Source organism: Phycodurus eques, chromosome 2 (assembly GCF_024500275.1).
Source record: "Phycodurus eques isolate BA_2022a chromosome 2, UOR_Pequ_1.1, whole genome shotgun sequence".
NCBI lineage: Eukaryota > Metazoa > Chordata > Actinopteri > Syngnathiformes > Syngnathidae > Phycodurus > Phycodurus eques.
In genome coordinates this window covers 9,277,486-9,302,032 of record NC_084526.1, presented here as the reverse complement: position 1 = coordinate 9,302,032, position 24,547 = coordinate 9,277,486, and the positions used below count along the sequence as shown (strand labels likewise).

General features: G+C 41.1%; 1 protein-coding gene across 1 annotated transcript in view; it reads left to right on the top strand.

The window, feature by feature from the left end:
• The window catches only part of hipk3b (homeodomain interacting protein kinase 3b), a 36,553-nt gene extending 12,006 nt beyond the window's left edge, over positions 1-24,547 (top strand). Inside the window, 15 exon segments of the mRNA XM_061666144.1 lie at positions 8,741-8,849; positions 8,851-8,865; positions 15,592-15,711; positions 15,808-15,894; positions 16,288-16,472; positions 16,549-16,708; positions 18,514-18,637; positions 19,877-19,998; positions 20,119-20,243; positions 20,537-20,704; positions 20,970-21,299; positions 21,374-21,520; positions 21,628-21,875; positions 22,980-23,119; positions 23,871-24,547. Coding sequence (XP_061522128.1) covers positions 8,741-8,849; positions 8,851-8,865; positions 15,592-15,711; positions 15,808-15,894; positions 16,288-16,472; positions 16,549-16,708; positions 18,514-18,637; positions 19,877-19,998; positions 20,119-20,243; positions 20,537-20,704; positions 20,970-21,299; positions 21,374-21,520; positions 21,628-21,875; positions 22,980-23,119; positions 23,871-24,335 — 2,545 coding nt within the window. The 3' untranslated portion in view covers positions 24,336-24,547.

Genomic DNA, 24,547 nt, shown 5'->3' with positions numbered 1-24,547 from the left:
AGTGAGAAAATCATGCAGCAGTATTTGAATGCTAACCCCAACATTGTTTGTGTAATTAGATTACATCAAGAAAAAGGCTTGGCAATAAATTACTAAATTATATTCCTTCGAGGTAGTTGCATTTTAATAGCAGAAACTATTATTAGCTCTGCAATTTGAAGCTTTTTAATTATGGAAGTTTGAGTTATGTGTTTTTTGTGTTTTCTTTTACGTCAAAGACGGTGACGTGCATTTAGGAAATGTGTAGTTTGTTTTTTTCTCCCAAGGCTTTGCAGGAACCCGAAGTAAAAACTCTACATGCGCAGTCCTGCACAATAAACAACAACAACACATATTTGCCTTTTGGTGTTTATACTGACACAGTGGCCAGCATGAATGGGCGCAACAAGTACCAAAAGTGAATAATGATATGAATTAATAACGGAGTACAAAAAAACACGAAACCTCATTAAGATTATTTTCCATGAAGCAGGAAAACACCAGAGCAAATTTGTGATGCCTAAAAACTCCTCCCTAATCGGATACAGTGGATACATAATACATACAGTAGAATGTCTCAACTCAGTACATTTCTGGGAAGTAAGGCATGTTTATTTCATAGTTGTAGTACATTGAAAGTATCCCAAAATGGATTGGTGTATATACGGTGGTGTATATACGGTGGCCATAGGCTTGAAGTGTGACTTTTTGACATAAGGAGGAGGCCCTTTTTGAGTCCTTTTTAAACAGATGTACAGTACAGGAGTGCCTATCATAACAGAAGGGCTTGATACTATGGACAAACAGTTAGAAACCAGAACCTGTGCACCATCCGGAAATGCTTTTCATATTTACTCAAACAGCATTGTCAAGGTCTTTTGAGGTCATTTAAAGTTGCAGTGGTAGCCTCAGACTTTGCACTGGAAGAATGGAGCACACTTTAAGGACACATTTAACACATTGCTTTTTGTTTTCATGTTCTACGTTTGCGATCCATTTAAGTATTTCACACGTCCTGCACACTGAGAAAGTGAAACGTACATACTTTGATTAAAAGGAAACTAAGATATGCCATAAACATTGGTGTTGATTCAGCTTCTATTCATCAGGAAACAAATGGTTCATGGAGACTTAACCGTTAACATCACAAAGTATAAAGACTGGTTTTGTTTTGTTTTCTCCTATGCTTGCATGTGGTTGTTTTTTAACCATCAAAGGTTTTTCCAAGAATCGTTGTGTAGTGGTATGGTGTGGACTGAGAGAGAAAAGGGCCAATTTAAATAAAACCTTTGTAGTGACAACAGTGTTTCTAAAACAGAAAACACAAACTTGCTTTGGTGAATGAAAAGTGAAAATGAACACGATTGCACTAGGCCTACCGCGTCAGTCTGAATGCTGAAAACAGTGGTCTTTGAAAACAGAGGGCATATTTTAGCAGACTGGGAATATGCAAGAACCTCTCACATTCAAAGCAGTAGTGGCAGAACAAAGTGAAAAAGTGGTGGAACTGGGATTGTTTTTGACAATGTTGTCTGATGTGAAACTTTTCTGAAATGTGGAAAAAAGTTACTGATTTATGGTTCCAGGAAATTAGTTCTGGTTTATGACAGCCAGATGGCTGACAGGACTTTTTATCGTCCTCCTTTTCTACATTCTACTTTGTTTGGTGGTTCTCAACCACTGTATTGGAGGAGTGGTTACCTAAAGCGCTTCAGATATACACCTGGACATTTTTTTTTAAAAACTATGTGCAGATGAAGTACTGTACTTAGTTTCTTGTATGTACATTGTTACACAAACTTCAAAACAATGGGAGAAATCTAGAGATTGTGAGCCAGGCCCTCTCATCCATCATCAGTGACCTGTGACCTTTGACGTCACTGATGCTCTTCTCGGTGAATAGACAACAATCTTACAGACACACACTAAAATCTTGTAGAAAGACGTCCCAAAATAGTGGAAACTGCCCAACCATTCATGTCATTCTGCTGCTCTACTTTCATATGCTAATGCTTGGAAATAAATGTGGCTGCAATTGACAGATAATATTTTAAAGTGTACAAGTACTGTTTATATTGAAAGCCAACCTACAGTATATAGATGACAGATAGGGGAAACCATGAGACAACATTGAAAATGTTCCAGTGTACCCAGAAAACTGTCCTCCACTCCCAACAGAAACTGAAGTATTGCTGAAATGAAATGACTGAATGCTATGTAAATAGCTGTTGCGATAAAAACACAAAACTGTGCCTGCTTTGTAGAAACGATGCACAGCATACTTCAAGGGAGCAGCATGTTTAAGGATGTGGGTAAAGAATTCTTAAAATAGCTCATGGGCATGCTAGCCAGTCTTCTTCAGTAGATGGATAGGCAGCTAGAAGGCGATGAAAGGAGAGCTTGACATTCTACTCAGTTCTCACGTCATTCACTGAAGAATTAGTGTTTTTGTCCGTTGTTAAATTGTTACTGGTCAATTTTACGCCTCGTTAAATTGTTACTGGTCAATTTTACACCTCAATTAATGGATATACTGTTCATTTGCTATTCAACATTTTGTAAGAAACCAGCCTATTGGACATTTTACGTACATTTGAACAGTTTGGTAGTTTGCCATTGGAAAATCCATATATTTGCACTTTAACAGTTTTTTGTTTTAAATTAAAAAAAGGTAAAATGTAGTTCACTTAAGAATGGTCTTCAAAGCTTCACATTGTTATTGGTCTTTCAATAAATTAATGGCTTTAGGGTGACATGTCTAAAGAATACTTGGGAGGTTTCACCTTGGAAATTAGATCAGTCAGGACTAAAGGACTTATGTTGTAGTTGGCAACCACAAGCAAATGTGTTACCAGGGACAGAAAAACATGTTCCTTAAACTGTGTGTGTACTCGGGCAACTATTGAAAGATTGTACTTAGCTTTGTTGTTTCAGTCTTGGAGGTTTAATCTCCATAACAACAGAATGCACATGCACACGTTTCTTCAGAGGTGTGCAGAGTAACTATAAAGTTATTAAACCACCTGCCACAAAAAGTGACAGTTATAATTAACTGTTATGGAAAGAAATTTCGACAATTACTATCATGGTACTGTAAATTTAGGGCAGCTGTGGCATTAAACTTATATGGGTGGTGGGCCAATAAATTCAATCGATTTAGTGGGGCATATGACAAAAAACAAGATTCAGAGGCTTTAATGTTTATGATGAGGTTCATTGTGTAAGAACTAAATATGTCATCATTGTAGATCAGTTAAATAGCAATACAAACTAAAGCAAAAGAAGTAGGAAGTAACATTAGACTGAACAGGCAAAGAGAATTTATTTTTTTACAGCAAAGCCACCTTGCTGGTCAAAGTAGGAAAAAAAAAAACACAATTAACTAGAAATGCACCCAGTGGAACGCAATCCTCCGCCATAGTTAAGCATTCTTAATTTGGATTAGCACCAAAGAGTAATCTTTGAAGATGCTCGCCTCCTGCATATGCGTGAATGTTCCCAGCCATTGCAAAATTAAGGGGGGAAAAAAGGTAAACTTGCCCTATTTCACAATTATACCCCACTCTCACCCAAAAAAATAAATGAATAAAAAAAAAATTAAAAACATTCCCATATTTGGGTCACTCATACGCGGCAATTTGTATTGTGCCTTGACATTGAAAGTGTCTTAGTTACGCTCAAGCATGGTACAGAGTTGGCGATCACGGCTTGATGAAGCCGACAGAACCACATCATCTGCAAAAAGCATAGATGCACTACTGAGGCCACCAAACCGGACCCCCTGTACCTGCACCTAGAAATTATGTCCATAAAAGTTATGAACAGAATCGGTGACAAAGGGCAGCCTTGGCGGAGTCCAACCCTCACTGGAAACAAGTCCGACTTACTGCCGGCAATGTGTACAAACTCTTACACCGGTCGTACAGGGACCGAACAGCCCGTATCAGGTGGTTCGGTACCCCATACTCCCGAAGCACCCCCCACAGGTCTCCACGAGGGACACTGTCGAACGCCTTCTCCAAGTCCACAAAACACATGTAGACTGGTTGTGCGAACTCCCATGCACCCTCGAGGACTCTGCCGAGGTTGAAGAGCTGGTCCACTGTTCCACGGCCAGGACGAAAACCACACTGCTCCTCCTGAATCTGAGATTCAACTTCCCGACGGACCCTCCTCTCCAGCACCCCTGAATAGACCTTACCAGGGAGGCTGAGGAGTGTGATCCCCCTGTAGTTGGAACACACCCTCCGGTCCACTTTCTTAAAAAGGGGGACCACCACCCCAGTCTGCCAATCCAGAGGCACTGTCCCCGATGTCCACGTGATGTTGCAGAGGCGTGTCAACCAGGACAGCCCTACAACATCCAGAGCCTTTAGGAACTCTGGGTGAATCTCATCTACCCCCGGGGCCTTGCCACCGAGGAGCTTTTTAACCACCTCGGTGACCTCAACCCCAGAGATAGGAGAGTCCGCCTCAGACAACCCAGACTCTGTTTCCTCATGAGAAGGCGTGTCGGTGGAATTGAGGAGGTTTTCGAAGTATTCTCCCCACCGATTCACAACGTCCCGAGTCGAGGTCAGCAGCGCTCCATCTCCACTATACACAGTGTTGATGGTGCACTGCTTCCCCCTCCTGAGACACCGGACTCAATGTCCCCCGCCTCCCCCGAGATATGGGTGAAGTTCTGCCAAAGGTGGCAGTTGAAACTGGGCTCCTTCCCTGCCAGAGAGGTGACATTCCACATCCCTAGAGCCAGTTTCTGTAGCCGGGGATCAGATCGCCAAGGTCCCCGTCTTCGGCCACCGCCCAGCTCACACTGCACCCGACCCCTATGGCCTCTCACACAGGCGGTGAGCTCATGGGAAGGGGGACCCACGGTACCCTTTCGGGCTGTGCCCGGCCGGGCCCCATGGGTGCAGCCCCGCTCACCAGGCGCTCGCCTTTGAGCCCCACCTCCAGGCCTGGCTCCATAGGGGGGCCCTGGTGAGCCGTGTCCGGGAAAGGGAAACCTTGATCCATATAACGTATTCTTCATAGGGGTTTTGGTTTATTTGCTAATAAATTCTTTAAAAATCAGACATGTGATTTTCTGGATTTTTTTTGTTTTGTTCCTCATTTTGTCTCTCATTGGTATACCTATGATGAAAATTCCAGGCCTCTCTCATCTTTTTAAGTGGGAGAACTTGCACAATTGGTGGCTGACTAAATACTTTGTTGCCCCTCTGTAGTTGGACAGCTCTTGTCAATCATCTGCCAAGCAGTGTCGAATCTTGCACAACATTATCCCATTCATTCTGCCACTGTCGCCGTCTGCCGTGAACATCCTTGCAGGTCCTCAGGCACGGCTGCGTGATCCATGATTAACTGCAGGACAACAGTACTGTACAAATGAGCATATATGCAGTTAGTCACAATGTCAGCCATAAACAAGGCTAAACATTGTGATTTTTTTGTTAATACGTCGCAGCAAGCAGTTGCAGGATGATAATTTAAGATTTGTTCTGATTCGAGTCAGAAAATTCTCATTCTCGATGATCGCTTTCCCACGCCCATTCGAATCCCAATTTGAGTCACCACCCTTTCGTGAACAGCCATAGTTTCAGCTATCCAAAGTATGATACCAAGAGTTTATTGTAATTTCAAAGTCATCTTAAAGCATTACCATTTAAAAAAAATTAACAATTTACAGATGATTTGATTTCTAAAACGAAATGCACCAGAAGTGCAGTTGGACACGCACATGCAGCAAAGACTCTCTGTAACGTCCAACAACCCAGGCTAAACTAAACAGTGCTTGTCTCTGAGTGAAGACATCGGAGCACAAAAACAAATATGCAGTGGATTACTGTATTCACAAAATTTGTCCTTTTAATACAACAATTGGAGCAGTTGTCGTCTTGTAGCGCCCGGAACCCCCACAGTGGCAAGCGGGGACTTGACTACTTGGTCACGGATTCCCAACAATTGCCTGAAACAATACAGCTGACCCAGTATACTGTACCGTTTTTCAGATTTGAGCCCAAATTCAATGGGTTCCTTATTTGCACCGTGTACCACGGTTAAGTGATTTTTGCACTCTCAATAACGAACACATTGTGACAGTGACACAAACCCCGCTAGAATAGGTACAATTGATGGAATCAACAGAGCAAAATCAAAAAATTGGTTCTAAAATGTTCCAATTGAGACACAATGGTGTGCATAACATGAAACCCCATGGACACCCTGGTTCATTTGAGTCCATAGTTCTGTTACCGGAGACAAATTCCTTGTGTTTTTGACAAACACTGTACTTGGCAAATAAAGAGGATTCTGATGATCAGTCCATAGGTCCATTATCATTCATTCAAAATATAATGAGTGTACAGGGGAAAAAACAGGGGAGAAAAAAAACCCAAGTCCATTTGAACTGGGACAAAAATCTTTCTTTGACTTTGGCTCCATGTCAGCACATTAAGAGGTTTACGTTGGTCACACTCGCCCAAAGCCTTGTACCCTTAATCCAAGGCCTAGGCTGATCCCAGTGCAACTGCTGTCTGCGTTCCACTTAATAATGCTGAATGACCTGAAAGTTTGTGTGTGGAATAAGGGTTCGCGGAAGAGATGCGCAGAAAGGCTTCCATCATGGGCTAACTCTGTTTCTAGCTTGTCTATCTGGCAGCATGTCAACCTGTGTCTCCGAAAATAGTTTCCAAATTCCACCTCACACATCATTCCTCCCTGATAGGACACTGGAGAGAAGATGAGGGAACTATTTCTGGAGTGTGAGATAACAGCCTCACTTAAATTTCTGTAAACGGAAACCAAAATAATTGTGCTACATACATAACTGACGCGCTTTATGGGGCGGGGCTGTCATGACTTAAGGCGCATGACAGCATTTGGCTTGTTGCTTCTGTCATTTCACAACAAATCTGCATTTTACAAGACACAGCATATAAGTACGCAAAACTGACAGCTTGTTTTCATTCATTTCCTGGTACTTTCGCAAGTGCTTATCTAGTTATGAAAGCTGAACGTTTCTGAAACATTATGAAGGTTGTTTTGTTCAGTACAGCTTCACCTGTCAAGGAGTTAACGCTAGCTGTCGGTTAGAGGATATGAATATAAATTAGTTCTCAGACTTTGCTGTTTCATCTGGGCTGAAACTCCTGTACTTTGCCATCTTTTCAACATTAAAACATTTGAGGAAAATCATGAAAGAGAGCCATTGTACGATTGTGTTTCAAACTAGGGATACAGTTTTTGCAAGTTGCTTCGCTGAGTTGTACGTGTACAATAACTAAAAAAAAACTAACCTGCGTTTATTTAAAAATTTTTGGCATTCTTTGAAGCTTAATGTGTATGCATCGTGTTAATTGTTAAATAATGACATGGAAGAGCAATATGATTAGATTCATTGCACATCTCATTCTCATACATTGGTATCGATATATCGACTTTTCCAAGTGGTGTGGGAGTCATGGCGCTCCACGAATTCAGTGGCTCCTTTGTTTCTATGCCATATTTTCAAGATGGAAAATGGATTTGGTTTCACTAGAGGGTAGAGGACTTTGGTTGCAACTGTGGTTCCCAGTTGCCCCACCCTCCCATTCTTCCCAGCCAACGTATAATGTAGTATTTTTGACTGGAAGTATTCCTGCATGGAGGACTACACAACCCACCCAGTGCACCCCCAACCCTTGCTTTAGTCTGTAAAAAATCCTCCCCTAATGCTGATGGGATGAGAAATTGTTGGCCTGGTTTCTAAATGACCCAGCTTTGGTATGCGTTTGTTTTGACCCCATGATCAAAATTGTCTCTTTTCTTTCTTTCTTTCTTTCTCTTTAAACCAGTTTTGGGCTAATAGTGTTAGTTTTCTGTTATATGAATGGTTCACTATGTTTATTACTGATGAAGGTGCAATTGCTTGACAATAATCTTGAAAAAAACAAAACAGGGATTTTTTTTAACATGGGGTTTTGACTATATTACAATCGCTGTTCACACAGACATTCTAAAAATGACTGAAAAACCTATGTTGATATCCCTATGTAAAACACCCACGTGCTTACACTATTTGGTTTGATGTATGTACGTAATGCGACTCCCCTCATAGAGGTGTCATAAAATACATTTTGTTGGAGAAGCTCATGAACATAACAGCCGTCGTATGGTCTGACAATGTTGTTTTGGTTGTGCCTCTGAGCACTTAATACAGGTGCTCGTCTGCCATTTTCATGACAATTGTCACTGTTTACCTGACGGTGGTAATGGTGTTTTTTTTTTTCTTTTTTAAATGTCCACTACTTTTTTTTGCACCCAAAAACATAATTATCATGAAAACAAACTGAAAGAAACATTTTTAATCTCTTCACTTTAGCCTTCTCAAATATTCACTTGTTGTAACAGGACGGCTTCATGCAAATGAAGAAATACTAATTCTGCTTTTCCGTCAGGGAAGAGGAAATATAACAGTCATTGCTCTCATCCTAGCATGGCCGACCTCCTAACCTACTGGTCCAGCCTGCTCATGCGTGGCCATTCTGGCTCAACTCATGATGCGTGCTATTCTGACAGCCATAATCCGGAATTGTATGATATTATGAGTATTTATCTTCTCCAAACAGCAATTGCCAACAGGAGATATGTAAAAGTGTGAGATTTGGGGTTCTATTATTGAAGATTGCCCAGTGACAGTTTTTGTTAATATATGTTACATGATGACATCACTTTTTAATATAGTCCCATGAATGTAATTGTTTTTTTGTGTTTTCTGCAGGGCTCCAGAGATTATTTTGGGATTGCCATTTTGTGAAGCCATAGACATGTGGTCCCTAGGCTGTGTGATAGCTGAGCTTTTCCTCGGCTGGCCCCTTTATCCGGGTGCCCTTGGAATATGACCAGGTAAGCAACCATATTCGCACAACAGTCTTTCGCTTACACAGGACTTTCTTCATACTTATGAGATATTGTATATTTATTTTATCGTGCATATGATTTTTGGGGGTCCTATATGAGCCTGTGTTTTGGAGTCAGATTTTTGTTTCTGGCTCTTTTGTGGATCTCCCCTCAATTTGGGCGCCTTTGCTCTCTGACTCAGAAAGGAAAAGCTAAAAATAGTTGGACTCTCGCCCTTCCTCCCCCATCTTCCATTCAAGCCAACGGTTCACTATCCATGTCTGGGCAGCATCACGTCCCCCTATTTCCACTTTTCCATTTATTTCCCCCTTTCTTTCCTCTGTCTTTAGTTTTCTTTTCCAGTGTTCATGTAACTTTCCAAATGTGACATTCCACAGTGATTCTGATGTTCCATTCTATGCAGTTTTGAATATTTCCTTCAAGTTTGATTATGCAGAATTTATCTGGAGATGTGATGAGATGGCTTATGGTTAAGGACTAAAATGCTATAGTATTCTGATGGAAAACCCTGTTATTTAAATATCTCTGGAATATTTTTATATTAGAAACAGTAAAAGTACCTTCCTTATCGGGTAGGAGAGTGCATTTTTTGTTTTTTTATTTAGCATTCATGTGGTATTGGCGAGACTGAGCAGAAATCGGTTTTGCTCCTCTCAGTGGACCCCTGACAGTGTCTTATGGGGACCAGACTGAGTAGGGCTTACGTTGAGCCGCTTTCCCCTGTTCCCTCAAAGCCTGCTGAAAGCCTCTGTGTGCCATACTGCACCCTACTTGAATGATGCTCAGCCTCCCTGCAACCTACACTGACACCCATGAAGTACTTTAATGACCAGCCTTAATTTTTTTATTATCGCCAGGTCAGGGGAAGGAGAAATCACTCAATAACTCTAAAACGGATTTGACATCACTCAAACAACACAGGTCTCAAAATGAAAATCTCATTTTGGAGTAGCCAGGCAACATGGAATAAAGATCATTTAGCGATATTTAAGGAGCATCCTCACTTCATGAAGAGACCCCTTGGTGTCTGGTCTCAGATCGGCAGATGAAGCTGGATAGAAAAAGGTTGCCAAAAATAGGAGATGTGAGACTGACTGAAAAGGAAGCGAGATAATAGGTGAGAAGGAACTTGTCAAATACAGACCAGTTTATCAAATGAAACTGAAAAACACGGAGTCCAAATGCGTCGCAGAAATGCGCTTCATGTTAGATGTGGCACGAGTGGGCCCTTGATGTAATTATGATTATGTCACAGCACGTGGGGCATTGCATTTAACATTCTGCTTCCTTGCATTATCTTTGGATTAAAATAGCAGTAGTAAACTTGAAGTTCCGGGTATACTACGGTACTCCATTACACTAGGAAGGATTCTGTATTCGATAGTGACCTCTTTACGTTCATGTACAGTGCGCAAAATAAATGAGTGTACAACAGGTATTTTCTATGGCATACTATATTACAAATTACATCAAAAAATGTGTGCTATGGATTGCAACTGACAATTGTCAATGCACACACAAAAAATAATTTTGTTTCATTTTATTTAAAAGTATTTTTTGTAATAGATGAATTAAATATTGCAAAAATTAGTACATGGAGATAAGTCTAGCAAAGCAAAATTTAGGATTAAAACATTCGAACCCAGATATCTAATTGTCATCAAATTTTTAAAATTGGATAAAAGCCTTAACGTTCAAAAGGCAGGTACTAATTTATGTTGAGCACTGTAGCTTGAAAAGGACACACTGTAACCTGTTGCCCCATGGTGTGATTTTAACACCCAAAGGAAGAAGCAGTGAGAAAAATGAGAACAAACAGGCACTCAGCACAGACCTCTGCTAATTAATTTGCAACTACTGTTCCCTTCGGGATTTTGATTTCCCCTTGCCATCCTTTTCCAATTCTGCACAACAATTGTCACAACCTGGTCTGAGGGAATTTTACATTTTGGAGAAAATATTTAAACTAATTTTATTAATACATTTTGAAATAATTCGCACTACCTTTAAACAAATACAATTTACAAATATGCCTTTGATGGTTGGTGGAGTTGCACATAAACAAGCCCACTCCAATTAAAACTATTCATAAAACAACTAAAATAAAACATCTATACAGTGTTCCCTCGTTTTTCGTGGTTAATCGGGACCAGAACCAGAAAGGTGAAAAACCTGCTACGTAGGATTTCCCCCCCCGCAAGGAATTTTCGGGGTTGTGTATGTGGGTACCAGAATGTTTAAAATTTGTAAACAGTATTTATACTTTACATATTTGAGACAAATATTACAACAGTACATGTATTTACTTAAATCTTTAATTATAAAACCTTATACAGTAATTAACATTTACTATACACTAATTTTGTCCTGATAATATTAGTGTCCAAACTCACTGTCTTTTCCCTGCAATCAGCAATCCACAATGCCAATGCAGCTTCCATTTTCACAATTCTCTTTCGTGGCGTTACCACGTTTAGCTTCCTTATTGAAGGTTATTGAAGCAGTTTTGCGGACGTTTGCGTCCTCTTTCTTAATGTACCACACTGTAGATTCATTCACGCCATAATGGCATGCCACAACTGCATAACTTCTGCCCTCTTTGATCAAATCTAAAAGTTTCACTTTTTCAGAATCAGAACCATCTTTATTTGCCAAGTATGTCCAAAAAACACACAAGGAATTTGTCTCCGGTAGTTGGAGCCGCACTTGTACAGTTCTAGTAGCATTTCGCTGATGGTCATCATCTTCTTCTTCCTCTTGGGCGCCCCGGAGGCATTGTAAGGGCTCGCTTAACTAATCAAAAAAATTATCGCTTAAACAAAAAAAGTTATTGCGAACACAACAGCGTGGACGAGACTTGCGGGACACAACAAGGGAAGAGGCTGGGTGAGGCGCAGCCAATCAGCTCATGGGATAAGTCCACTCGTGCTCTCATTGGTCGATGTCGCGCCAGGAACCAATCACGCGCCTTGTAGGAGTGCCCGTACAGTACAGGCATGCACAGGCATGTACAAAGCCTCTGAGTCAACTCATCTCTTTATCTCTTTGTTTGGCATGCAGGGAAACCTTCTCTCGTGCGCATCAACATGAAACAACGCGTCTTTCCCCAATATGGCTGCCGATATACTTGGCAAATAAAGATGATTCTGATTCTGATATAGCTGTATTTTTATTTATTTATTTTTTGAATATTTTGGAAAAACCCGCAAAGCACTGAAGCCGCAAAACGTGAAGCGCGAAGTGGCGAGGGAACACTGTACTGTACAAAGTGAATATTGAAATATTAACTTGTGTTAATATACAGGGAATACACAAACTGAAGATAGGATTCTGACTAAAATAAAAAGGCCACAGTGAGGCAGCTGCCTGCTGGTGTGAGGTGTCATCCACTTGCCATTGGGAGGAGGGGGGCTGGCTGGCTAGAGCTGTCAAATCCGTGCCGTTTTCTACTTATCTTTCTGCACCGGGTCTGGTTCCATCTGATACAGCATATTGTATTTATAACTCAGACTCTCCAACTCCTCTCACTCTCACCTTCCTCATCCTAAATTACACCACCTTTTAGTTCACTTTTAATTTCGTTAGCAAAGCTTGAGAGTCCATGAGAGGCTGTCTAGTCTGAAAGGGGTTCAAAGTTGCACAAGTGCTCTAGTTGTGAATATTAAAAGCTTTCTACTTGTCTCAAATAATCCAAAGCATATTTTAGATTCATTGAAGAATCTAAGGGCATTTTTGGAAGTGTATATGGGTTCCATGGGCCATACTAAAGTAAATAAAACGACACGAGTTATCTAGTGTTTTTTTTTTTTTCCATTTTTTATTTTTTATTTTTTTAAATCATCCAACCCAAAAACCACTTATGTTCAAATTTGATCAGTTTACTATTGGTCTATCCCCATATCAGTATGTACAAATTATTGACTAATCTAAAGTGTTGAAAATGGCTTACTCTGATGCAATGTTATTTGCTCAACAAAAAGATTTGTGCCCGACACCAGCATGTTGTCTGCTATGTTAAATAGGGTTGTTATTTTTTTGGTCCTATTTTTACCAGTTTAGCGGTCATGGAACACTTCTAAAATGTATTTTTAAAAACCACTTTTGCATCTGCGTCTGCCTGCATGCGTCGGCCCGCGTCGTTTCAACACACACTGACTGAGCTGTGTTCTGAGTTCTTGGTCATCAGTGTCTGGTCCATGCAACTTGCACATTTAATACAGTGGTGCCTCAACTTACGAGTGACCTTACTTAAGAGTTTTACTGAAATATGAGCAGTCACTCGGTCAATGTCCTTTTTTTTTTTTTTTTTTTTTTTTTGTCTGAGGAAAGCCTTTTGGGAAAGAAGGGAAGGTTTTCCCACCAACACATGCTGGCTATTTTTTTTAATTCTGTGGACTTCTTCATACAGTGCTGCTGAAGAAACGAGAAATATAATTATTGCACTTTGACATGACTGCTCCGTATTGCATGTATTCCTTGCCAGTCAGATCATGATATGAGAGGCATGGAAAAGCATTTTTGTTAACATACTGTACATTGCTGAACAAATTTAGACTTCCACCATAATGTAGGTTTTATGCCACAGCTACCCTAAAATTAACATAATTGGTAATCACCAAAATAATGTTACATGTTTATGTAATGATTAAAACACCAGTATGTAGAAGCTCTTTAACCCAAATGATGTATTATTGCTACAATGTAGTTATTGTTATCCGTGAATTTTATAATTTACTGTTTTATAAAAAACACCTAAAAGAATCGTAAAGTACATCATGTCAAATTGTAGTTATTATCCTGTACTCTTATAATTGTGTTTGTTTGTGGTTGAGTGTTATTCTTAATTTCTAACTTCTTGGAGAAGCCCAGTGAACGAATTTGGATAAAAAAGGTTTATTCTGTTGGAAAACACCTCATTCCTGGTCAAAATGGTAAAATCTGAAAAGGTCACTGAAAGTCAAAGAAGCACTTTTTTATACTGGATGGATACTAGAATATAGTGGTCTAATAAATAAGCACTCTATATGTGCTTATTATCACGTGCTGCATAATCTGACATAATTATACAACATTTTATTCTGATTTACTGTACATCTTGAGAATTCACATCAACCAATAAACCAGAAGGCTTTACTTTTATCCAAAACAAATTAATAGGGATGTCCCGATCACATTTTTTTGCACCCGAGTCAAGAGTGTCTTTTTTTTTTTTTTTTTTTAATTATCCGCCAATACCGAGTCTGGATCCGATACACAAAATAAATAGATGATAAATAAAAATAATAATATAAAACAAATACACAATAAATGCATAAGAAACAATACATATTTAGCATTTAGCAAATATTAATAATTTTGGTAGTACGACTTGACCTAAAACAGGAAAATTCTATTCTGATTTCATGTCAGACTGTCAAGGGAAAAATGGATTGGCCTCTTACGGGCAGTGTGGTGCAATGCATGCACTGAGCTACACTTTTGCAGTAAAGTAAAAAAGAATAGCACAAAAACGTCGTGATAAAACATCAATTAAACTCGTTTTTCTACAGATTAGGAAGAATATATGCCTGTTTGTATTGTTATATTACCTGTCTGTATGTGTTACTATGTGTTACTACACTTGGGGTGTCATTAAACAGTTCAAAGCACATTCAGGGAGGGCAGAGCCTGTGTGTGTGTGTAACGCACGCACACAAACACAGTCTGCATGTGTCTTTCAGTCAATTATATCGGTGCTAATCTCCATGTTCTTTAAGGTTCAAAGAGCAAAAGTATATGATATTTTTATTCGCTGAACGATTCGACAATGAAATGCTTTCCCTGAAGCTTGTTGGCTATTAGATCACTCACTGTCAAGATTGAACAATGCGAATACAGATGATTTCCACCTAAATCTCGGGTTCTTGTAATCTTTTTGCCTTTGTCTATGTGTGCCTTTACACAATTATGTAACTCTCAGCACTGTTTTTATACATTCAAATCCTAGTTTGTTTTATAGCCTTGTTTTTCCTGCCATGAAAAAGACTTTCCCCTCCCATATCATTCTTATTTTGTAAACCACCTCCACTCTGCTGATGTTTTTTCAGTTTCTAAAACATGATCCTCAAGAGCTGATCTTGTAGCAATGTTGCATTTAATTTCTGCCATACTGGCATACACAAATAGTGTGACATAATAGGATTTTATCCTATTAAGTGTTATAATAGTGCTACAATGATTGACAACGTGTGACAGATCTCTCTCACTCTGTGGCTCTACGCCCCTTTGCAGTTTTGAATCTGTAATGCCTGTTGTCCTTAACACTTGAGTGTGATTGACGTCAGCTAGGCTTCTCAGGGGCTTCCTCTCATAACTCTGTGTGTGTGTGTGCGCGTGTGTGTGTGTCTGTGTGTCACACACTCCACCGAAGAGTCATTATTACCAAGCAAGGCAACTGGCATTTAGCGCAGGAGGACCTTGTTATCACAGCTAAGATGCAAAGACCCTGACAACTGTCAGACATCAGCACATGGATATTTGGGTTTAACTGTTTCACATGAACTGCAGTATTCAAGGTCTCTGATTCAGTGCCCGGACGTAGACAATCTGCACCCAGTGTCTGTGTCTGGATATGAATGTGAATTTTGATGCCTTAATTTTCCGCACTGTAACTGTCAAAAGAATTATGTTTATTCTTGTCACTTTTTCCTCTCTTCCTTTCTGCCCAACAAGATTCGCTACATTTCTCAGACACAAGGTTTGCCTGGAGAACATTTACTGAATGCCGGGACGAAGACAACACGTTTCTTTTGCAGAGAGTCTGACTCGCCTTATGCAGTCTGGAGAATAAAGGTGAACAGTTTTTTGACACACAATAAAACTGTGTCACCTCTTTTTCCTGTTTGACTCCACTGACACTCGACTACTAAACATATTCTGTCTCCACAGTCTACAGATGAGCATGAGGCCGAAACGGGGATGAAATCAAAGGAGGCGAGGAAGTACATCTTCAGCTATTTGGATGACATAGTGCATGTATGTTCAACTCTTCTTACTACTAACAGGAAACTTTCAAATATGTTCAACATCAAATGTTGAGAGGATGTGGTTCTATATTTGCGGAAGTGGAAAGAAAAGCGGAATACACGCATTGTTAATGCGGGAGTGACGACACTTGATAATCTGAATTTCTCCACAGTGAGACATTAAACAGAAAAAAAAAAACTCTTTAGGTTTTAGTTATCCTTTACTTGAAGACAGAAAAGGCCCGACTCAACCACGTGATATTCCAGGTCGCTTTTATTTTAAACATAAACGGCTGTCACTAGTTATAATTTCTGGAAATATCTACTGTATTATAATAATATTAACGTTGCTAAAGTGTACATTTTAAAAAATGGTGAGTTGATTTCAATATTTGTGTTCCAGGTGAACCTGGTGATGAATCTGGAAGGCAGCGACTTGCTCGCAGAAAAAGCAGACCGCCGGGAGTTTGTGGGTCTGCTGAAGAAAATGTTGCTCATCGATGCAGAGGAGAGGATCGCCCCCGCTGAAGCGCTCAGTCACCCCTTTGTGACAATGCAACACCTGCTCGACTTCCCTCATAGCAACCAGTGAGTCAACGTGAAACTTCTGCAGATGTGACGACATGTTGCACGTCATTTTGATCTCATCCTTTCTTGCACACAGTGTGAAGTCGTGTTTCCATATCATGGATATTTGCTCAACCCGTCCCAACACGTATGAGGGAACCAACAGAAGTAAAGGACCCTTCGTCAGACCTGTGGCCGCTCCTGCTGCAGCCACAGTTAACCACCCGTTCAACAAAATGACTGTTGTCCACCCTCAAGTAAGCCATCCTTGCTGTGTTTACATTACAACCTTCTATCCATACTTGTGTCTAATTGTAATCCATTGTTTCTCATTGAAAAAAAGGATCATAGTTGTGTTTGGATCACTTGACTATACGAAGATACATTTTCAAGTAGTTTTATCCACTAATGAATGCCACGCTACTCAGGATGGGTGGTGGATGGCCAATATATAACTTGGTTGTTGATGAGTTAAAAAAGAAAAATTCACTGTAAATCGCACTGACTATTAAGGAAAATAAACAGCAGCATTTTGGAATGCTGTGCAGTTATGCTTTCTGCCGTAGATTTTGAAAAGAAAAATTATGACTTTATCAAGAAAATATATTGGAAATGAAGTTAATACAAAGAAAATGTAATGCTATGCTGCAACTGGCTGGCGACCAGTTCAGGGTGTACCCCACCTCTCGCTCAGGGTCAGCTGGGATAGGCTCCAGCACGCCCGCGACCCTAGTGAGGATACGCGCTTCGGAAAATGGATGGATGTAATGCTATGTTCAACATCCTGTCTGAACGTTTAAAAAGCTCCTTACCCTTATTGCCTTCATAAATGCAGACTTGCACAACTCCTGCGTTGTAGCTCTGCTGTCATGGCAACAAAATCACGTCATGTTGCTGAGGTCATGGCAACGGTGCAAATCTGTTGCTGCTGAGGAGAAATAAAGAGCTGACCCTTTTTTTTGTCAGTGCCACTTCATGATGCAAGTCTCCAAATCAGTGATTCAATAAATGCTATCTGGAAACATAAAAATATGAACATATTTTTTCATGTTTTCAAGTCACAAGAGTTTTCTGCTGTATGCAGATGAGCCACTGCTCACGCTGCCCCATTATGGCTGGCCCAAAGCAGAGTACGTTGCTGAGCCCTGAGTCTAAATAAGGTCAAACTGTGAATTACAATTAGTGCGTGGATATGTGTATGCGTCACATGCAGTTGCCTTCAATGAACATTTGTGTATATACCACTTATTAGGAGCGAACACTGTTTGCTAACGCATTATAATGTATGCATTCAGCAAAACTCAATACAGCGCTGCTTACGTTTTGAACTTGACATAGTATTTCGGACAGTGTAGTCCAGCCGAAGCTTGACAGTGGCGGATCTTTGCGGAGCCTAGGTGGCAAGTCATGGGCAGAGAAACTCAGTGTGGTGTGGTATTATGTCACAAATTGTGATGTCACAATTCATTGAAATTCAGAACTGCTTGGTCCCAGGCACATTTACTTAGTTGTTTGATTTCGCAATTGATGGATGGGCAGGCACTCCAGAGACCCAACTGTTTGTACACAAGCAATTAAAAAGTCAATTTTCCATACTATGTCCCGTTTAACACAATGCAAGGCCAATATTTGCATTTCAAATCAAAGGAGCCTCTTTCTTTTGTTCTTTCGTGCAGCCTCTTTATTCAACCCCATGAGAGCATATTGAGTGACATGCTCAACGCTATTAAGGACTTAAAATGTAGTTCTTGTATCTTCTAACATGTGGCTTAGGGTTAACAATCATGTGCACCCGTGCGGAAGCTGTTGCAGAGCAATATAGGCTCAGTTCTTAATGTCCAATAAATGTAATGATAGCCAACGTAAGTAGTGAAGCACAGGCACATGCTTAAGTGGCATGTGCACAAAACCTGTTTCAAAGGCACAATTTAGTCTCCCTTAGATTACATTACATTTAATTCAGATTAGCAATGTTTTCAATTGTTCTTAAAGTTGTAAATACATTTTTGGGTGTGGTTCAATCACTTTTGTTGTTGTTTTTTTTGGTTTGTTTTTGTTTTAGGCATTAGCACCATCTGCCCCCTCGGTGTTGCACCCTGCAATACCATTACAAACAGGAAGTGGACAATTTGGAGGCAACGATTCATTTCAACAGGCGCTCATCTTATGTCCCCCCACCATTCAAGGTAGGATGTGAACATTTTACACTTATTTACAATGCAAATTGTACTGGTGATATAATTTATTTTAGGTTTGTACAAACCCCAATTCCAATGAATCTGAATCAGAATCATCTTTATTTGCCAAGTATGTCCAAAACACACAAGGAATTTGTCTCCGGTAGTTGGAGCCGCTCTAGTACAACAGACAGTCAATTTACAGAACACTTTGGGGACATAAAGACATTGACAAAAAACAATTGTGCAAAAAGATGCAGAGTCCTCTAGCACTTAGAGCAGTTCGAATGACTAATGTTGCAATAGTCCGGTGCAATGATCATTGTGCAAAGGGCGCTGAGACTTCAAGGAGTGTATGCGGTTTAAAGTGACGAGTAGTGCGATCATCTGGGACAATGTTGGTTGTGCAAATGTTACAGATACTCCTCAATCAGTGTGCAAATGGAGCAGATGCTACTCTGGCATGAGTGGCCAGTATATGCAAATAGTGCAGCATTGGGATGTTGTGTCAAACATATAAATAAAAACAGAATACAATGATTTGCAAATCCATTTCAACCTGTATTCAATTGAATACACAATACAAAGACATTTAATGATCAAACTGATGAATGTCATTATTATAATTTTTTTGTGTGTGCAAATATTCTTTTATTTTGAATTTGATGTCTACAACATGTGCCCAAATAGCTGGGATAGGGGCAACAAAAGATGTGAAAGGTTGAGGAATGGGAAACTTTGTGAACAACTGCATGAGCAAAGAGTCCAAACGTTGAAGAACAACAATTCTCGAGATTCATTTGCAAGGAATTTAGGCATTCCATCATCTGTGGTCCATAATATCATCAAAGGATTCTGGGAGTCTGGAGAAATATCTGCATGTAAGTGGCAAGGCCAAAAACCAATATTGAATACCTGTGACCTGCGAGCCGTCAGGCGGCACTGCATTAAAAACCGACGTCATTGTGTAAAGGACATTGCCATGTGGGCTCAGGAAGACTTCAGAAAACTAGGTAACACAGTGGTGAACATGACCCTGTCATTCCCTGTTGGGAATGTCAAATTTGGAGGGAATTGGTGGTTTGTACATATCTCTGGTTCCTTTCAATTTCATTTTGTGTCTATAGCGCCCATTCACAACAGTTGAAGCCACTTTGCATATGGAGCAGGTGTAGAACCATGCTCCTCACACTTAAAAAAAAAAAAAAAAACAACTCTAACCAAGTGTTCTGTATTTTATCCTTGCAGGAATACCAACCAACACTGTGAAACCAGCTGGCTACTCTGTTCGAATGGAGGCCTCTGTGCCTCTTGTCACTCAAGCGCCCCCAATCCAGCCCATCCAAATCAGGCCAGGAGTAATCACACAGGTACTGCAGTCCCACATTTATGACGTCAGACACAATTAGGCTATAATGTGTAAGTCAGTTGAATTAAATGAGCACTCATGGGATAAATGTGGCTTCTTTGAATTATCTACCCTTAAACAGGCTTGGTCGAACCGAGCCCAGCAGATTCTGGTGCCCACTTGGCAGCAGGTGACATCAGTTCCCCCACCGCCAACCACTTTGGCATCTGACACAGTGGCGGGCCCACCGAGAGTGGGTGACTGGGGGTAAGCTAAATCTGAGCTATGTTAGTCATACTTTCTACTGCGATGCACTCATTTTAAAACAATTTTGATACGTAGTCTCATGCAGTATATAGAGTGAGGGTATCATTAGCTTAAGTTGTTTTGCTCTCGTGTGGGGATTTGATTGCGCTGCAACACAGACACAGAAAGCTGTGTCCCTTGAATATTAATGATTGGTGAGTCATATGCGTGTCCTTTGGGACTGAGACCATTTTGTCAGTAATGGTGCTAAAGGCTTTTGGCTCAATGTGCAATGTTCTGTTTTCTTAACGCAGGAAAGTGCGTCCCCATGGTAACCATTACAGCTCCATGATTGCCCACCCTCAGCCATTCTTAACCAACCAAATGACCATGTCCGCCCACCAGCCAATAAATATAGGCATTGCACATGTGGTGTGGCCGCAGCCCGCTGCCAACAAGAGAGCGAAGCCTTGTACCAACAGGTATGCCATAGCGAGATGCTTTATTCAGTGTGTGCCTTATGAAATTAAAATGAGCAGATAACGCTGCATTGGATTGAGTAGTGCTGCTACTATTTGGCCCCTCCTATGTTGCTAAATAAGATAACCAGAATATAAAATACACCTCTCATTCTGCATCATGCAAACTATCATCACATTAATAAAGATGTTAGGTGTATCAATTAAGTTTTTAGTTTATTATCAGTGCTGCTTTTCATGATGTTATGGTGTGTTTTTCCTCCCGCAGAGGCAGCAGCTTTTCCCAAAACACAAACATCCAAACTTTACCATGCCAGTCCCCAAAGATGGCTGATATAGCAAAGAATGTGGAAGAGTCGTCAGGGCAAGATGCTAGGTGCCCTAAAAAGGGGCATGCTGTCGTACAGGAGCAAGAAACGGAGCAGGCCGAAGAAGACGATGACAACTGTTGTAAAGTACAGCCGGACAGCGAGGAGCTTTCGGTTTCGCAAGAGCAGCGGCATGCCATGGTGATCTCTGAACTAACTAGCCCATCTGTCAGTGTCATCAGCATCAGTAGTGATGAAGAGGAGGGCGCACAAAGGCACGTGATGGGCGAGTGAGTACAAACTGCCAGGTCCCTTGAGCAAAAAAGAGCTATGGCTCAGTCGTAAATGTCCTTTTCTTTGTCAGATGTAAAGGAAGTGCTGATTGCGAGGCATGTCAGAGCACAGTTAATATGGAGAGAGTCTGTTCCCTCAGTAGCCCCGACAGCACGCTTAGCACCAGCTCCTCGGCCTCCGTGCAGTCCAGCACGTCACCCTGCAAACATCCCAACAGGTATGATCAATACAGGCTGTCACAACAAAGGACTCAAGTAACAGGGTTTGGCATTAGTCAACACAACAAGGTGTTGTCAGTCACGTTTTTCCTCTTCTCGCCAACAGTATGTTTGATGATGAACAGGAGAGTGGCTGCGACACAGTGGACATCTCACCTGCTTCCAACGGCAATAACAACAGTCCCTTCCCCGACCGGTGTTACATCGCAAACAGCAATCAGAACTGCAAGCCTCGTGTTACACGCGTTGCCCTGGAAACCGAGCCCAGCAAGCCAGCCGTGCGTACGGCTGCAGTGCCTCCAATGAGGGTACAGAACAACAACACTGGCGTCAGTGAAACACCTGGCAACACAGGTAATGCTGACCACATATAGCACAATAACTAATGCATCAGTAATTATTTTAATATTCCTTGTAGCACTGAATCATGTGATCTCTGTTAATATAGTAAAGCGAGTAATAAACCCTGAATTACTTACTTGGCTACACAGGAGAGCAGCGAGTGCTAGGTCATGATAGCTCAAAAGTCTAGTCACCACTGCTGCTGTCTGCTCTACAGGTCACATGGCCTGGGATTACGCCATCTTAGTCGGCCACAGAGGTTCTCCCAGGTGATTATGGGTGACCTGACTTGATTTATCTGAGCCCATCTCTGGAATGGATATTTATTTTCTGCCGATAGTCTAATCCCAAACTGACACAGCTAGCCTGTGTATCTGTGTGAGTGTGAGCTTCATAAAGCTACACATGGCATGTGGAATTTGCTTTGAATGAAATATTCAAAACATGGATGCCTTCCAGTAAACACGCTTCCTGGCTTATCATCAACACAAAAGTTTGAATATTTAATTCATTCTGTTATTAAAGAGGATTTCCACACGCCATGAGTAGGGTTTATAACAGCTGTGGCCAGTGGGACATCAATGTCTCTTGACTGACTGACTTTATTTAACCCCCCCCCCCCCACACACACACACACACATACTATTTTTACATTTTAAAGGGTTAGGGCAGGTTGCTATATAAATCCTTCACAGAAATCATTCAGTCATATCACCTTTCATGTCAAAGTCATGTCTCACCTCCAAACAGCAACTGCGGCCATACATAAAAGGGCACATTTTGCTCTTCCAGGGCTACCAGCTATTTTTATAGCTCATGATCTGGCCTCACTATAAGCTCTATGAAAGAGCTTAGTTACCAGTTCCTCTTTGATCCCGCAAACATGTCTATTTATAATCATAGAGCTCACATTCAGAGGACCGATGCTGCCACGATGAAAATTTGGAGCTGATCAAACTTCTAAAATAGCAGACAACTGATAAAGCCTGCTGCCACAATTGTTGTTTAAAGTTATTTACTTTTAGCAATTACATGCTTTTGCTCTTTTTGTTCTTCATTTATCCAAGATATGAATATCGTCCTCATCTCTTTGTTTCTCCCTCGCTTCTTGAGCAGTTTTGGAGTCTTCATACCAGCCCAAAGGGAGAGGCCCTTCTGGGCGGCATCATCACCACTCCACTCCTCTCCTCAACCGTTCCCAAAAGATCACCCCTTCATTCCAGCCCCAGCAGCAGCAACCCATTGGCTTTGGGCAGGTGAGAACTTGTGGCGTCATGCGTCAGATCTTACACCGTCACACCCTCATGCGCGCATGCCAGTAAAGGTGTTGTTTGACTGCTGGATATTTCCCAGAATAAGGATGAGTAAAGAAAAACAAGTTTGACTTAATATAACAGAAACATAACATAGATCAGTGATTGTCCAAATATGGTACAAGTACCACTAGTGGTATGCAAAAGAATCACTGCGTTAAATACAGATTCAATTTACATTTAGAAGATAAGAAAGAAGACATATTTTATTTTACTTTTCAAGTACAGTACCTTTTTTAAGTACAGGTCAGTTGTATTTAACCTAAGTACAGTGCAATAGATTTACATTTAATCTTGAACCTTTATGTGCAATACATTTTAACTGAGTAAGTATTGAAGTACATTTTTTAAAAATTTCCCAATATTTAAGCACAGTGGTAATGTTCAAATTGCATAATGTTAAAGTGGCTTGCACCTTATAATAATAAACTTCTGCATTTTTTGATGATCACTTAGGCCAACTACTTCATTGAATTTTAATGCTGGTACTTGGAGAGGTAAATATGATTTGAGGTGGTACTCTGCGTTTTTAGACCCACTAATTAGATGATGCCTACCAGTGTGCACTTGGCCATGTTTATTCCTTCTTCGCATTCTATTTCGCTCCTTGCAATGTAAAACCTTGGGCACAGCCCCATCTAGTGGCAAACAAAGGCATGACGTGTTGTTGAAACCTGATCCGTATTTCCACCAGGTCCAACATTTCACTTCCTGCCACCAGGAATGGAACGGCAACTTTGCCCACCGCAGACCGCAGGCCTTCATCCCTCCCACCATACACGGGCCTGCATTCACCCTGTCCCACAGCAGTCCGAACCACTCTGCAGGCCATCCCCACCTTGGGGGGCACCCGCACTCTCAACCCACCTTGTTGTCCTATCCCCCGTCTGGTCCTCTGGTCACGGCTGCGCCCGTGGCCCACCTCTTGGCCTCCCCTGGTGCCACGCGTCCCGTCCTTCAGCCCGCGTACAGCATCTCTCACCCAGCGGGCATCGTGCATCAGGTCACAATGGGCATCAACCGGCTTTTGCCCTCCCCCACCTTGCATCCCCAAGGCCAATTCAAGCCCCTCTTCCCCCCGCATTCCTACATTGCCTCGCCGGCATACGCCAGTTTCCCACTCAGCCCCACCAAAATAAACCAGTACCCCTACATCTGAGCATGGGTGCCCAGGTACTCTTTTCACTACCGAGGGCTAAGTGCACGGGGCAAATTCTGTCTTAATCCACAAGCAACATGGTTTTTCATTTCCAAAAACCATGGCACAACCACAGAGAAAGCAAGCTATTTTTTGAATCATGTCAACTTGGGTGTAATTGAACTTCAAGCTTTAAAAAAAAAAAAAAAAAAAAAAAGACGTTTGAGATTTGG